At 39.9% G+C, this 16,864-nt stretch overlaps 1 protein-coding gene across 2 annotated transcripts in view; it reads left to right on the top strand.

The window, feature by feature from the left end:
* Positions 1-16,864, top strand: part of MAPK10 (mitogen-activated protein kinase 10) — an 80,127-nt gene that overhangs the window by 47,029 nt on the left and 16,234 nt on the right. Inside the window, exons 7-9 of one of the 2 annotated variants that reach the window (XM_082051142.1) lie at positions 1,466-1,537; positions 10,109-10,291; positions 12,188-12,312. In XM_082051142.1, the coding sequence (XP_081907268.1) occupies positions 1,466-1,537; positions 10,109-10,291; positions 12,188-12,312 (380 nt within the window). The remainder of the gene's footprint in view (positions 1-1,465; positions 1,538-10,108; positions 10,292-12,187; positions 12,313-16,864) is intronic. The other variant, XM_082051141.1, reaches the window with a different exon arrangement.

Here is a 16,864-nt window from a genome sequence, read left to right as displayed (position 1 = left end):
ATCCCTGCTTTACAGGGTTTGAAGTTTAGTAAGTCACTAGTTCAGCTTCTGTGTGTGTGCTCTTGAGCACAGCACAGAGCTGTACTGTCAGAAGGCAGCCTCTGAAAATAAAAAGGGATTAACACATGAACAAACAACTGCTTGCTCTCGCTTTTCCTGTTATCTTGCATGCCATTTAGCTTGTGATGAAAGCAGCAATAATTTGCATCTCTAGGTTTGCTTATTGCTTCCAAACAAGTAGCCATTTATTTATTTGTTTATTGTTTTATTTATTGTGTAGTGATGAAACTTTTCATATGCTAAATAAGGCAACAGGGGACCTTAGACTCGGGCATGTAAAGATTTCCACGGATAGGACATTTGCCTTCAAAGTCAAATCCACTTCAAACTGTTGCTCAGTATGAAATTATGAGAGTAAATTTAACCAAGCAGCATGATGCTTTCATTTTTTTTCCCCCACAGTTTCTGGCCCTGAGAGGCCAGTCTGTCCCTTTTCTTGCTTCCATGCCCTATGGCTTGTCATAGAGCAAGGACAGCAGAGGTAATGTGGTTTCATGGTATTTGTATGGGGGAAAACGCCACCTTAATCCTGTAGTGGATAGAAGGAACCTGACTTTCATCTTGTGTTCCAGTGTAAATTGTGGTTAACTTGACCCAGCTGAATTGCTTTTTCCCTGTACAAGGTAAACAGTCCCCCGGTTTGCTCTGAATTTCAATGCAGAAGGTACAGCTTAGTGCTTTTGCGACTCAACTGTCCTATGGAGAAATCACCATTTGCTATCATGGTGAATGGAAATCTTATGAGATTCTTTAGACCCCTATTATGGATGGGGGGCTTCACTGAGGTTCAATGGAAATGAGCAGGGGGCTCTAAAGCAAGCATTATTGGGGTCAAATGAGCTCAACAAATGCTATTCATACCCCTGAATAAGAGGTGGATATGGCTTCATAAGGACCCACGTTTCTTTTGTGGCTTCTGGCAGTTCAGCTTGTGAAAATATGCATGGATCTCTGGGAGCTGAAGGGATAAAGGAAAAGCAATTTGCATATCCTCATTGAATACAGAGACCAGCGTTCATTTACAGTACAAAGCAGTATAAACCTAGGTAATGAATGCAAATGAAAACTTTAAAAAGATAAAATTAATTGGTAAATTTTAATTACAAAGTTGTATTATGACACAGTAGCCAACTGTGGGTTTCACGGTTTTCTCTGTTTAATAGCATTGTCTTTCATCCACACTTGGGTAAAGAAAACTGTTGGAGTCGTTTTTGCTCAGACCTGCTATGTTGTTGTGAAACTTGTGCACTCAAGCAGAGAAGCACCTGCAGAGAGCAAAAGGCAGAGCTGTGCCTGTGGTGTGGGCTGCAGCCTCTGTGCTATGGCATGATCGGATAAGTCTTCTCATTTATTTGTTGTTCTGTTCCTGTTTTCTTGTTTACCTTCATTTCATTTTTGTTTTCAGTTGACATGTGGTCAGTAGGGTGCATCATGGGAGAAATGATTAAAGGTGCTGTGTTGTTTCCTGGCACTGATCGTATCCTTCCTAGCAGCCGCTTTGGCCTCAGTAGGTATTTCCAACCCTTTTCCCTCCAGCCCTTTCCCACCAGACTAGTGCTGACATACATTTGTACTGTACCTAAACAGCTGGCTTAAATCCCACTGCAAAATCCTTGCAAGCCAAAATGTCTATAAACCATTAGTGCCTCTCAGTAAAAGCCTGCTGGCTTAAAAAAGGTGGAAACTGCAGCGACTGTAGTGTGAGGAGATGGAAAACAATGTCCTGCATGGTTCACTGGAATTGCTTTCTGCAGCCAGTGATCACTTGGTTTAAGTTTCATTGTTATACATGTCTCTTTATTAATTGGTGGGAGGGTGGGGTGTTTCATAAACGATGGTGTTTTTAAGTTCAGGTTGTAGCATGGTGGGCAGAAGTCACTGTGTACCTTAGGATGGCATGTGAGAAGTTCTGTGTTTTAGGAAGAATGTACGATTATTTTTGGAAATGCTTATTTCTTCGCTTGTTTGCTCTGCAAGTGGTATTGAAATAGGGAAGTAGGAAATGGCTTCAGTTCAGGGATGACTTCTGCTTCCCAAGAATAAAATTGTCACTTAGTTTTGTAGCAGCTTGACTCAGAAGGCTGGGAATTTCCTTGGAAACTGTTGTTATGAACTTCAGTTTGTCATTTTTTTTTAAGTACATGTAGCTATTATGTGAAAGCACAATGTATTTTAGACATCAACAGGAAGTGATTTATAGGTAAATGCATTAAATCAGTGGACATGTGGTACAAGCAGACATTTTCCTTAGAGACCAATTTGTACATTTTTGTTAGGGGCAATTTTGTATTCAGGACTGAGGCAACCATAATTTTTACTTTATTTGATGTTTTATTAAAGCTTTGATATATACTCTATTACTTATCAGATTGTGAAAGTAGTTCGTTCTTGTGCACAACAGCAACTAAGCTCCATGAGTGCTTGGTCTAACTCCAGCCATGTCTGGTCCAGAGGATTACACAAATGAGTAATGGAGGTGACCTGTGTACAAGTTTTCCTTCTAATTTAAACCCTGTACTTAGATGACATAGGAGTTTCCAGGCATTATACATTGTATGGAACTTTATCTGAACATACGTGCATGTACATTTAGGGGTGTGTGTACATATTTATTCCGTGCAGCACTTTCTTTTGCCTCATTCACACTTCAAAGGGTTCAATATTTTTATTAGAATGTGGAAAAAGTAATATATGGAGAGCATGAAATAAATTAAAGTAGATCATGGTAGCATTAATATTTTCACAGCCTTGTCTAGTAAGATTTTTATTTGTGTTTTGTCCACAATGTTGGATATGATATATATGCATGCTGAAATGAATACTGAAAGTCTCATGAGTTTTTGTGTGAACTTGAGCACGTTCCATCTGCATGTGTGAAAGTAAATCCCTTCTATGTGCTAATGTAACTCATTAGCACGTACGTGTGCTCTGTGAAGTTTTGGCCCAGGCAGTGCTTATGTTTTCTGCAAATGTGAAGTGAGAAATTTAAGTGTGGGGGTTCACATAGTTCAGTGTTGTAGGCTGAAGTGTTTTGATGTTAATAGACTTCCGTTTTGTAAGATACCGTTTAAAGAAATCCCCAGATAACTACAAAAATAGTTGAATATGTCCTATATAGCGCTGGTTTCTTTGACACAGCTGCATACTTGTTAAAAAGAAATCATGCCAAGCCTCTATAATTAAGCCATTATGTGCTGCTTTCTGCCGCAATAACCCCACAGAAATTGGCATTACCAGCTGCTGATTTGTTCAGGATCGTTCTGTAATTGAGTTCACATTCTTCATTCGTATTTATAATGTGTTGCTAAATTTCCACTAAATTTTATGTACTGCTCTGCTTTGCTTTTCTTCTGCTGCTCCATAAGTGTCTGTTGAATGAACAGAGAGCAATGTCATTGTTTCGTCCTCCTCAACGCCACCTCTGCTCCAAGTCCATTCCCCCACAGTTCCTGTGCTGCTGAGCAGTCGCGCTTCTCGTTCCTGTGCCCGGCTGTGCAGCCAAAAACTGCTCAGAAAGTCGTACGGGCAGCCCCAGGGTGCTGAGATTGATGACCTCGTGCCACCTCCTTCCTTAAATCCAAGGAGGACGTGCTTAGCATTTCTATAAAAAATACTATTTCTTCAGATGTGTGATGGGGTTGGATAGCATACTTTAGGATGTATTCAAGAATAGAAAGAGCAAGAGTGATTAGAAATCTGTTTCCTAAATAAAGTAGAAAGAGTGAAAAATTAGTTAAGACTGGTGGTATACCAGAATTTATCAGCAATTTTTTATCTTCACAGGCAGTGCTTCATTTCACAACCACACTGTGATTTGAAGAGCATTTAGTACTAAATTGTGTCCATTTTAATGCATAAAGAACTGTGAAAACCAGTTTTGAAGCAGAAAGATCGAATATTCATGAGAAATGCGTTGTCATATATATGACTGCAAAATTAACTATTTGCCATTTTCTATCAGTTGAGTATAGATCGTTTACTATTGTTTCTGTTTCCAGGACCAAATGGTCTGTTCAGCTAACTGAAACAACGTCTGTAGCAAAGCACAGCCATCTTACACAGCTGTGGAAAATTCACAAGCAGAAAAATAGGAAATGCCTTTGGGTGAGAGCGGAGTGCGTGGCTGGGCTGCAGCTCTGCTTCACTCCTGTGATCCACTGGAATTCAAAGAAATGGCTTGAGTGGAGCTGAGAACAGAATCCAGCTCTGTTCTTTTTTAAACTCCAATTGCAAGTAAATGCTTTGTAGCATCCAAAGTCCCTTGGGTGTTTACTGATCCTTGAAATTTTAATATTTCTCTCCCATTTTTGATGTATTCACATGATGCAGTTACTTGTGAACTGAAGCTTTTTTTTTTTAATGCTACATGAAACTTCAAGGTTGGCAGCAGTAGTTCTGCTTACAGAGAAACTCTTATCGTGCAGCTTGGATATACTTGTGCCACAAGCAAGGAGGAAATGGCAACGCGGTTTATTGTGTTGTCTCAGGATCAATTTGGGAAGCTGACTATACCTGTGAGTTGACTCTTGTTCCATGGCTTCTCAAAATTTTGAGGGAGACTGTTACTCTCACCACTGCATAAGTGATCTGAAGGAGTTAAGAAGATCCCTTAGTCCTCTGAGCTGTGAAAGTAGTAGTTATACATGGATTTATATTTTTTTTTTCAAACTGCTGAATGCATTTTAGGCAGACAAGGAAGAATGTGCCCTTAAATTCTGTAGCTGGGAACGCTTAGAGGGTGGCAAATATATCAGGTTAGCATGGTGTCAGCTTCTCTTAGTATAAATGACAGATGGCCAAACAAGCTATCATGTATAGAGCCTTATTCTACACTTTCAATCACATTCTGCGTGTTATACACAGGGTTTGGCGTTCCCACTGCAGTTTTACGGTTCCTCTGGAAGGTATTTAAAAATGCTGATATACACAGGCCGCCTTCTAGGCTAGATACATGATCCTTGTGCATCCAGCTGTGCATGTTACAAAGACAGTAGGTCACAAGCGAAGGTTCTAGAAGCCTAGAAACAGCCCAGAGTAGTACCGTAGATACTACAATGATGAGGCAATGTCCACAAGGGAAATGATAAGAGACAGTTGGGCGGGGAAAAATTTCATGACAAGGGCAAGCATGAAGTCTTGCATCTGGGCAGGAACAACCCCAGGTTCCAGTATAAGTTGGGGAACAACCTGTTGGAGAACAGTGTAGGGGAAAGGAATCTGAGGGTCCTGGTGGACAGCAGGATGACCATGAGCCAGCACTGTGCCCTTGTGGCCAAGAAGGCCAATGGCATCCTGGGGTGTATTAGAAGGGGGATGATTAGTAGGTCGAGAGAGGTTCTCCTTCCCCTCTACTCTGCCCTGGTGAGACCACATCTGGAGTATTGTGTCCAGTTCTGGGCCCCTCAGTTCAAGAAGGACAGGGAACTGCTGGAGAGAGTCCAGCGCAGGGCAACAAAGATGATTAAGAGATTGGAGCATCTGCCTTACGAGGAAAGGCTGAGGGAGCTGGATCTCTTTAGATTGGAGAAGAGGAGACCTGAGGGGCAACCTCATTAATGTTTATAAATATGTAAAGGGTGAGTGTCAGGAGGATGGAGCCAGGCTCTTCTCAGTGACAAACAATGATAGGACAAGGGGCAATGAATACAAACTGGAACACAGGAAGTTCCACTTAAATATGAGAAGAAACTTCTTCACAGTGAGGGTGACAGAGCACTGGAACAGGCTTCCCAGGGGGGTTGTGGAGTCTCCTTCTCTGGAGACATTCAAAACCCACCTGGACACATTCCTGTGTAACCTCACCTAGGTGTTCCTGCTCCAGCAGGGGGATTGGACTGGATGATCTTTTGAGGTCCCTTCCAATCCCTAACATTCTGTGATTCGTTGATGGGCAAGACTGCAGTCCTGTTCTGCACTATCTGGACTATTCACTAAACGTTGATTTGCTTGCTGTTGTGTAAGCAAAGGTGCTCAGCAATTGAGTGAAGTGCCAGCTAAAAAAAAGAGGAGTTGAAAATGTTAGTAAAGGTGTCAATATAGACAAGCACCCAAAGAGTCAGCGACAGCTTCATGACCAACACTGCTGTCTCCCAACTTCCAAGTGGTCAATGGTAATCTTTCGAAGTCTTTTTATTTACGTACTACATGTTCGATTATAGTATATAAATAGCAGCTACTGTTCTTAAAGTTGCAGAATAGTTTATATTGCAGTCTATTTTTTACTAAAGTCACATTCTTCTCAAAGTGATCACCTTGGCACAGAAAACACTCTGTACTTGCTGTCTTGTCAGATGCCAGCGTTTTTGATTTCTCTTGCTTATTTGTTGTAACCTGTGTTAACTTCAGTATGTAAATTACGGGAGTGGAAAAAATAGGGGTCTGCCACCAGTGTCTCCAACAGTGAAGTTGGTTGATTTGGTTTTTATTAACAGATTTATTTTTAAAAAAGGTCAAATTTTAAAAAAATGAGAGTGGTTGAGCCATCAACTTTACAACTGGTGTGACAATTTTCTATTGGGGAGGGAAATACAGAGCTGCTTATAGTAATTATTCTAATTCTGACAAGTTAGGAGCATCAAAAATCTGTATACAAAGCAATGCAGTCAGTTTTCATCAGTGGAACATGCACATTTAAGGAGACAATGGTCAGAAAGGTGGTTCCCTTAAGATTTTGAGATGGAAAAGATATGAACTCTCCCTCTGTCTGTTGTGAAGGAAAAGCTTTATGTCCTTTTCACTTTTGTTGTGCCTACCTTAACAAAAGCAAGATCTGACATGTCCTAGTCCTGACCATCTCTGGAAGAAGCACCTTTAGCCAGAAAGAACAAATCCTGTTTGCTGTTAGATTTGCAGGAGATTCCACCCCCTCCGCCCCCCGGCTTTCAGAAAAAGAAACATGAACAACTAAACAATTGCAGAAAGTTATTGCTAAAGGTTAAACAGCTGAGCACCAAGTTTCTGACTACTAGAGATGAATGAAGGGGCTTAAGTATAGCTGCATCATAGTATGTTGATATTTATAGTCCAATAGAACTAAAACATCCTGCTGCAAACAGTATCTCTCCTCCTGCAAAACCTTGTCATTGAACGTAAGAAAATATAATCCTCCACTCAAACTAATAAATCCAGGTTAGATCCTGTCTTCTTTCCTAAGTCATACAATATGCTATTGTGTATAGTTGACACATTTTCCTTGATCCTGTTTGGGGCAAGGGACAGCTGAGGTCATTCAAATAGCATTAAAGCAGACATTTCATCATTTTCGAGAGTTTTGGGTTGTAATTATTTCCAGCTTCCAGTCTGCCCAATATTTGTTTAATTTCAAGGTGCAAAACAGGGTCTTCTGTTAGCAGAAGTTTTTCTTTTAAATTTCTTCACTCAAATACAGGCTATTTTTTTTTTTTTTTGCCTGGGAAATGTCTGATTATGTCAGAGTTATGTGCTCATTAACTGGTAGTACCATTTTTTCAGTTGGTGTGCAAATAACATCTACAGTCACAATCATCCACTGGTTAATGTAACCTGCAGTAGGTTTTGATTCACGTTAGAGCTGTTCTATAGTAACATTTGTTTTCCACAGAATTGCTGAAGTCAATTGACGGCCACCTAGAGAAAGCTGCTTCTCTTTGCTTCAATAAGTAGACTTCAGAATTTTTTCAAATATATATATTTTTTTAAAATCCATACCATGACAGGGACAAACTCTCATCATCAGGTGCACCACAGATGCATTGAAACCAGTGACTATATAAAACATAACAGTGAAATGCAGCTGGACCAGTGTTCAGCAAGAACGCTCTTACATTTTTGCATGTTTGCATGTATTGGACCTCAGGGTAAAATGCAGCACTAGTGAAGCCCGGGTGGGTGGAGAAGCAATACTAGAGAGAAAAATGTGTGTCCATCTGACTGCAAAATGTTCTGTCCACACCTGCCCTTGCTGGAACCAGGCGTGAGTTTGCTGTTGCTGTTAGTAGGACAAAGACAAGTCCCGAGTGCCCCATCCTGCCAATTTGTGTGTGTGTGCGTGTATGTGTACAGATAAAGAGCAAATGAAAGGATTTTATTTAAGGGTTTGGGCCATATTTGAGCAATTTAAGTCAGAATTAATACAGGAAAGAAGGCCAATTATCATGCAGTTATTCAAAACAAGTCCCTGAAGTTGCTGAGACATAAAACCTAACATTTTTGCCCTTGGTAGAAGCCAGAGCTGCGGGAGCTCCAGTGCTGCCCTGCAAATCAAGGCTAGTCAAGGAGAGGAACATGGTGGCCCTGCCAGCTCCCTTGGCTTTGGCTGTCATCTTTGCACTGGTGTCTCATGAAGATTCTTCCATCTCGAAAACCTTCCAGTCATGCATGGCAATTCCCACTACATAGGCCCTGTGCTAGGATCTTTTTTTTTTTACTGTTTTTTCCCTTACCACACACATCCAGAACATTTTGCAACTTCTTTCCTCTCATCATGTCCAAGGCCCACAACTTTCTGTAATCCTAAAGGTCTCTCTCTTTTTGGCCTCCATTCAGTGCCTGAGATGGATAACCTGCTCTGTACAAGCGTAAGCTGCTGACATCTGCTTTGAAGCAAGTCCTGTGTTTGTTCTTCCCTATCAAATGTCTTTCGCTCACTCTGCGCAGGTCAAGCTTCCAGTAATGGTTTCTAACTTGGCTTTCTCATCCATTTGGCTTCTCTTGCTGTAACTAACAGCACCTGTGTTTCTGTGTTCTCTGTGCTTCTCTGCAAAACGTTTCCTTTGTAATTTCAAGTGCCTCAGAAGGATCTGCTTCTGAAAGAGCCCAGCCAGCAAACAATGAGGTGTGTTAACTTGAATACAAATTTTAAATGTCAAAACACTTTCTTCTCTAATAAAATGTTTAATGAAATATACAGTCTACTCTTTGAGCAGCTATAGCCTTGGCTGACTTTGTTGTTGCAGTTCTTTAGTTTTCTGTTAAGAAAAAGATATTTTCATGGACAATACAAGATACACAGAACCTGTAGAGAGTCGGGGGGGGGACTCGTTCTACATAAATCTTTTATTTAGTTTAAAAAAACGGAAGTTGTTCAGAAAAATCTTGACAGACCACTATTTCTAGCAGATTTGCCCAGTTGAAATTAAAACCATTCAAAACATGGTTTCAGCATTCTTAAAGCATACATTTAAATGGTTTTCATAGTGTGATGTAGAGACGGTTCTGATTTTACAGACGTTTGCTTAATATGTTTTTTAGGCACAGTAAGGCTTGTTCTGAACATGACTGGAAGAGCTATGTAACACCTATCAGATGCCTAATTGTTATCTCAAGAAAACTAAAAAGACCAAAAAAAAAAAAAAGGAGCTCAGTACAAATTGCCTGTAATACAATTTCTTTTTAAGCACTAGAGCCTGTTTCTTGTTAGCCAGTAACAGTTTAGCAATACAACTCTCACATTTGCAGTTAAAGAGAAACATCCGTCTATACCTGAGGAATCATTTGTCTATAGAAAATGAGTACCCGTGCATTCTTACAAAACCAAATTGCTCCCTGGGGGTTGCTGGTTGGATGGGTTTAGCAAAATTAGCATCAATTAAGTTATTGGAGAGACTGAACATAGAAGCGTGAAGCAGATGAGTTGAAGGTGACTCCTGTCCCGGGCAGAACTCTGAGCCGCTGGGTCTCGCTCTCCACAGCCTGTACGTAGAACACGTTGTTCCTGCTGTGCCTGTGGAGCCAAGGTGACTGAGGCGATTACCTGTGTGTCAGAAGAAGTGAGCACAAACCACTGGATTGCAGGTTAAAAATAAAAACGATAACAAGTATTTACCCAAAGAGAGGAAGCTGCGTGTCTTCCCGTGGTGGTTTGAGGATTGTACAGTGCCCTCTAATAAGTGTGAAAGAGTTTTGCTCTTTGCAGGCTGTAGAACCCAGAGGCATGAAAAATGATGGTGACTGCAAAGATGTTACAAAGGCAGTTAAACACCTCTGAGGATTCCCAGAGAACACCCAAACAGAAATGTCAGGACACTACAATGGGGTTTGAGTTTTGTTTTCCTTAACTACTGATGTTCAGATATTGATCAGTGGAATAAAGTTATTGAGCAGTTGGGAACACCCTGTCCAGAATTCATGAAGAAGCTGCAGCCGACGGTACGGAACTACGTTGAGAACAGACCCAAGTACGCTGGCCTCACTTTTCCCAAACTTTTTCCAGACTCTCTCTTCCCAGCCGACTCAGAACACAACAAACTCAAAGGTATGTCTGACAACGGGACGTGGTTCACGTGCCAACAGCTACGGTACAATGCTTTTCCCAGTTTTTATTCTCTCTAGTTGCACTCCCTTTTAATGCAAATACTTGCAGAGATGAATGACTGCATGGGTTTTATTCAGCTGAGAAGCAGCTCTTGGAAGTTATTTTTTTGAGAACCTGGTGCTTGGGCAACCAAGGGAACATTTGTTATCATTGATTAATATGTCAGGCATATCCCCATGGCGTTCTGTGTGATGTTTCTGTGCCACAAAGGACTGAGGTGTTCCTTTACTCTCATTTTTAACCTAACAAAGGAACAGTAGAACTTCCATTGGAAGTTCTCAATGCTTGCAATGTTTTGATTTAGGAAAAAAATATGAGTTTAGCCAGACACCTACCTTCACTAGACAGTAGAAGGGCATCAGCAACGTCAACCAAAATGGTCTTGATATAGCTGAGGTTTAATACCTGCTACGAGTGGATTTCTTCTTTTGAAAAATGCTGTGGTTTGGTGTGGATATGTGAAGCAGAGTACTAACTTAACTATGGTGCTACTTGATTATATTAATACCGCTATAAAATATAAAATATATGTTGCAATGATTTTAATCATATATTGAAGTCCTGTTTTACTTCAACAGGGCATAGACTTTCAAATGGAAAGAGTGATTAATGTGTTTAGCATAGAAAGGACTTCTTGTCACAGCTCTGGAACCCCTACAAACTTGCACTGTCTGTCATTCTGCACCACTTGAGTATTTGGGGCCACTTACTGCAGTGGCATGTCAGGGGTTTCATTTGCTTGCAATTTGCATATCATTACATTACCCAGAATGCTCTTTCAATTAACACCTGTTCCATAGCAAGGCTGCTGTTGCAGCTCTGATGACAGAGAAGGGTCTGGTCAGATGCTTTTGGATACACCTGATTTTATACTCCTGCTACAATAAAATTGATAATGGAATTTTCCTGAGTTTGGAACTAATGAACAGAAATGCCTGCCAAACAGTGTTGTTATCTTTTGTATACAGGAAGCGCGTGCATTAGAGTATATTGAACGCCAGTTTTTAAGATATAGTCACAGAAAGAGGAAGAGTATAGTAAAAAAATTCCACTTGTGTATCATCCCATGCCCTGCCTAAATATTTCAATAAGTAATGTTAACAATTTAATTAAATGTTATTTTTATTCAACCCTGTCTGACCAGATACTTAGTAATATTTTTGCACTTTTATCTTATTACGTTATTTTTCCCTTCATTTTCTTTTTCATTTACACAGGAAATAATTTTGATTGTGGATGATACATTGATAACAATACTAGAAATGTATGTTGTTATCATTTTTTACATGGGTTTAGACGGTATATTTATTACAAACTCTAGGCAGTGAAAACAATTTGGATAATAGAAGAATGAATTTGTGGCCTTACAGGCACAATGGGCTATATTATCAGGTAAAATAAATAAATGTTGCAACATAAGCCTCAACATGCACATAAGGCTGTGCATTTTTACAGTGGAGCATGATATGTCCCATGATTTTATACTTCATTATGTGAGCTTTTGTTTCCTGATCCTGGCAATAATACAGATAGCGCAAGCTCATTTTTCCTGGGTATATTATCCAGCCCTCTGCCTGGAATCTGCACACAACATGTAAAATCTCACTGAAGCTTGTCAGGGGACTTAACATATGCAGCCAAAATGTCGATACCTTTCTAATGAATCTGACCTGAAACAACGACTGAAGAATGCTTGCTATGCCAAAGCAACGGGCAGAAGGACAGACAAACACTTTCTAAAGGGTTGTGTCATTGTTACTTTCCGAACCCAATTAACCCTTCCCTGGGTTAATTGTCTTGTACTAATATTGTGTTTATCTGATTTCATTGTTTTAGCCAGCCAAGCCAGGGACCTTTTATCAAAGATGCTAGTCATTGATCCGGCCAAGCGAATATCAGTAGATGAAGCCTTACAGCATCCATACATTAATGTCTGGTATGACCCAGCAGAAGTGGAGGCGGTAAGTGAGGCATGACTCCTGACTTCAGACTGCTAAATGCAGATATGATTCATAGATTCCTGCTGCTTTACAATAGCTTCATAATGAGCATGCATTAAAGAAATAGTGTTGTGACTGCGGTGATCTTTGGATTTATGGGGAACGAAATATGTAGGGACGGGATATCTCTTTGTTAGATTAACTCGCAATAAATAGGAAAAGCAAAAACACTTCCAGCACATGAAGCCATTTTCTGCTTTCTTCTAGACAACCTAAAGAGAGGATTTTTAACCCATTAGCTTACTTATTTCTTCTAGCTATATAAATCACTCTCTCAAAAGATACTGTCTTTCTCTCTAAAGCTTTTCTTGTGGAAAACAAGCAAGTATCACTTCCTGTGTTTGTGTTCAATGATACATCTGGAGAGGAAGAGAATTAACAAAACAATACAAAAACCTTAAGTCAGGATTCAGAAAAATCTGTTCCCTGTAATACTAATCATGAATGAAAACAGAGCTCAATATTTCAACAGGCTTAGAAATCTTACTTCACCACAATAGTAAACTATGATCTGAACCTTGAAAAATTAAATCACTGCTGTTCAGATACGTGCTCCGATTCAGTATGTTCTTGGAAGTGCAGTAAACAATGCACAAAACCCCATCTGACTTCAGGTGTGTAGGGCTTTTGCAGAGTATGTTGCTTAGGAGTGTTTTATGGCTCTGCTATCTAGAGAGGCTTTAGTTTTTGTGTCTGGTTTAGTTTTCTTCAAGACAAATAAGTTTATAAGTCCAAAATGTGAGCATGAAATACCCTGCAAGAGTTTCCCCCAGCATGTACATTTTAGTTTCATGTCCCTCTTGAAGACCTCATTCCGTTGTCAGATACTTCTGTTGTATTTCCATGCAGTTCTTAACTCCGCTTTACGGAACTAATCTGATGTCGAATTCAGATTTGTGTCCCCCATCAGACATGCTTTTCCTGTGAATTTAACCATGGAGAGCCACTTCTGATGCAGAACAAGAAGTTCTGTACAGTGGATATTTCGATGTAATGATTTGCCCAATTGCCAAAGTTTTTTCATACTGAAGTGGAAGTTGAATTTTTGCCATAATGGGTCTGTCCTTTTAGAAGGAAAAACTTGCCACACGCCTAGAGTTACAGCTGATATTGAACCTTGTATTACTGCAGAGACCAGGGTACATCTACAGCTGAAGAGACAACAGTTTAACTTCTGATTATACTATAGTCCTGACGTGATCTAGAACAAAACACATCCTTTCTCTGGATTGTGACTGTAAAACATTAACAATAATTATTCGTTTTGCCTGCCGGGTGAACTGTCTGGATTCTAATGAGCCCACTAGCTCTCCAGAGCCTGCAGTAATTATGTTCTAGGTCATTGAGGCATTTGTCTCTCACATGCACCTCCTGTCACCATAGATACCTGTACAAATGTGGTGCCACATGCTATCAAATAATTTTCTCTGCATTTTCACTGTTGGCTGTGTTTCGTTGTTCAGTAAAATGACTACAGAATGTCTAAAGCAGTGGAAAAGCAAACTGTCATTGCTCCCATAGCACTTCAAAGAACAGAGGACATCCTGTGAGGAAGGAACAGCACCTTTAAATGTTCAACTTCAAATGCTCAATGTTGTCCTCATTATTTGCAGTTTGCATCTTTGTTGGAATTGCATCTTTTTAGATATGCTCTGTGCTCTTCACCCCCCAAAGTTCTTACACATTTATTGTGTAGTTAACATGAGCTGAACTCACATCGGCATCCCCAGCTGCTTTCTCTGTCTCTCTTAACTTGAAAGTTTAATTTTCAAAAACATGCTATACCTTGTCAATAACATACTATAGAATCACACTAATAGTTTTGTCATGAGTACTTTGACAGTGAAGTGTTACTGAATTGCTTTGGTAGCAATCGCTCTGTGGTACAGAGACCTTTCTTCTCTTGGGATTGCAGCAGGTTAAAAACCAGGAAGGTTCAGGTTGTGTGCAGTATGAACTACATAGATGAACACTGGATGAATAAATATTAATTGCATTTTGTCAGAGTGCTAGGAAGTCTAGAAAGAGCCTGGCTTCACTTAACATTCATTAGTTTTCCAATCTCTTTTTCAAAGGGCAAGTTAAGCTGGATAACATTGGTTTCGCAATTAACAGTTTATTCAACTCTAAATTTCCATCTGTTCATGCTGACACACCTTCAGTGGCTAGCTGTGAATAACTTACTAATTATTTTCTGGAGAAAACTTAACTCAGTTGGATTTTCTTTGCCTCTTGATTCAGCTCTTGAGGTGTAGTCAGTCCGTGTTTTTCATCAGCACTGTCTCGATGATGGAATAAGTTTCTCAGATTCATGGGAGATTGGTGTTCTTTCTGAAGAGTGTCCTGAGGTCCTGGGACTTCTAGTAACTGGCAGTGCCTCTAGATGGAGCAGTTGTTGCTACACTGGAGAGAAAGTTTTACTTGTGCCTATGTTACAACTTGCCACTTCTGGCTGAATGCTTGCTGTCTGGTCAGCTCTTCATTCTTTACAAGGCAGCAAGGTACCTGTACGTGATAAACTCATGTGGTAACACGAGTGATTTAGTGCTTCAAGCATGAAGCATTTGTTTTCTCTTGGAAAAAGCCATGTTGGTGTGTAAAACGGGCTGTGAGTCTGTGTGACCTCAGACAGGGATTAGGGCATCCAGTGTAGCGTCCAGAATACCTGTTGGAGTATCTTATAACACTGCACGGACATCTGATGTCCTAAACAGTTACAGGTTTGTGCAGGAGTTTATACTCTGCTGTAAGTCCCAGTTTCTTCATTGTGCTAATTCTCTTGCTCTGGTTGTGCGTTACTTTCTGTTGCAATTTTGTATTATTAAGGATTGCTATCACAAGAGCCTTTGCATCTCCACTGAAATATCCATCTTGTTGCAGTTGCCAGGGTTAGGATCAAATTCAGTAAATGTTTCCTAACGCCACGCGTTCAGCATGTCACAGGCAATGGGGAAATTACTGTGTTACATATTTTTGTTAGATCTTGCCAACTTTGCAGCAGGGATGGAGTTGGTACTCATCTAAAAACATCCAACAAATGAGCTCTTTGAGAGGTATGTTTGCTGATTCACTTAATAATCTGACTCAGTGAATTTGTCTGTATAGAAGTAAACCGCAGAAGTTATAATAGGGTACAAATGCATGGAGAACCAGTATTTGAATGAGATGTAAAAACCTAAAAATGTTTTTCCAGCTCATTAATGTTAGTTTAAAGAAGAAAAAAAAAAAAAATTTCTCATGGGCATCGGTACAAAGAACAGATTGTGGTCTGATTCTTCCAGGTTGCGTATATCTTAAGTTTCCAATTCCAGTTTGAACGGAACAAGTCTTTCTTTCCCTTCTTGGTAAGCTATTTTATTAATGTGTGCTATGAAACAACGGCACCAGCACATTTCATCAGTGTCTTTTCTACTTGGTCTCTGCATCTGGCCCACTGAATTTTGCGAGTGGAAATGGCATTTAAATCTGCCACTGGATCTCAGTTCTGCAGCTGAACCTGTTTCTAGATGTGAACCAGAAGACAATTCTGGGTCTTCTCGTTCTTCACACTGTTGAAGTGTGTTGAAATCCTTATGCTTTACTAGTCTGGGTCCTTTTTGTCCGCAAACTATGCCATAGTTTGTGAAGCTTATAAAAGTGCCTCATGGGAAAGGCAGAGAAATGTGTACTGATTATTAACTGTTCCACTGAATGCAGTTCAGAATTTGTCGCAGCATGGTTTCAACTTCTTGTGCCTCCTTATCTCTAGCTGTGTTTGTGATCCAGCTTTTATAAATGGAGGACAAAAGCAAACGAAACACTACAGTCTAAACAGGTTTTTCAAACAATTTAGCTCCAATTTTCTTCATGATTATTCATGTATGGATTTAAGATCTCTGTTCCTGATGGAAATAGGTTTACACAAATGCGTATGAGCCTAAGGTGAGTCTGCTACTACAATGCTTCTGTTTTAAGTGTGGAATAAGTTCAATGAACATTTTTGTGTTGCCTGACTGGAAGATTTCCAGTTCAAGAAAGAGATGGTGATATTTTCCTCTTTCCATGACAGTCTTGCAAGCTTTAGTAATAGTAAAGCAATGGAAAGAGACTGAGCAATGTGGGGCACAGTAGCCGTTCTTATTCAAACTAATGGGCAAACAAGTGCAACATTTGTTCTACTCTTCTTTGTCTCTTAAAGGTATTCTCTCATATTTTGATTATCGGGAGAGACTGGGCTGTTCAAACTCATTGCTGCTTCAGTTAGCTGATAAACCAGTTAATGGGTTTTCCATTTGTGCTCTCTGAGTATTCAGTTTTACTCATTTTCCATTCTCTTTGCTTATTTCCTGTTGAAATTCAGATTTTTTATTTTTAATCTATTGGCCAGGTTTGAAGCATTTGTCCGCTAGTATCTTTACCTCAAGATGATCTTTTGTTAAAACAGGTTTTAAGTAGGTATTTGTGGTTTGTATTTCACTAGAAATGCCAGTTAGTCAGCATCAGATTTGGTCTTTTTCCTTCCACTCTCTTTTTT

The sequence above is a fragment of the Streptopelia decaocto genome, assembly GCF_964273445.1.
Source record: "Streptopelia decaocto genome assembly, chromosome: 4".
Lineage (NCBI taxonomy): Eukaryota > Metazoa > Chordata > Aves > Columbiformes > Columbidae > Streptopelia > Streptopelia decaocto.
This window is presented reverse-complemented; position numbering and strand designations above follow the sequence as displayed.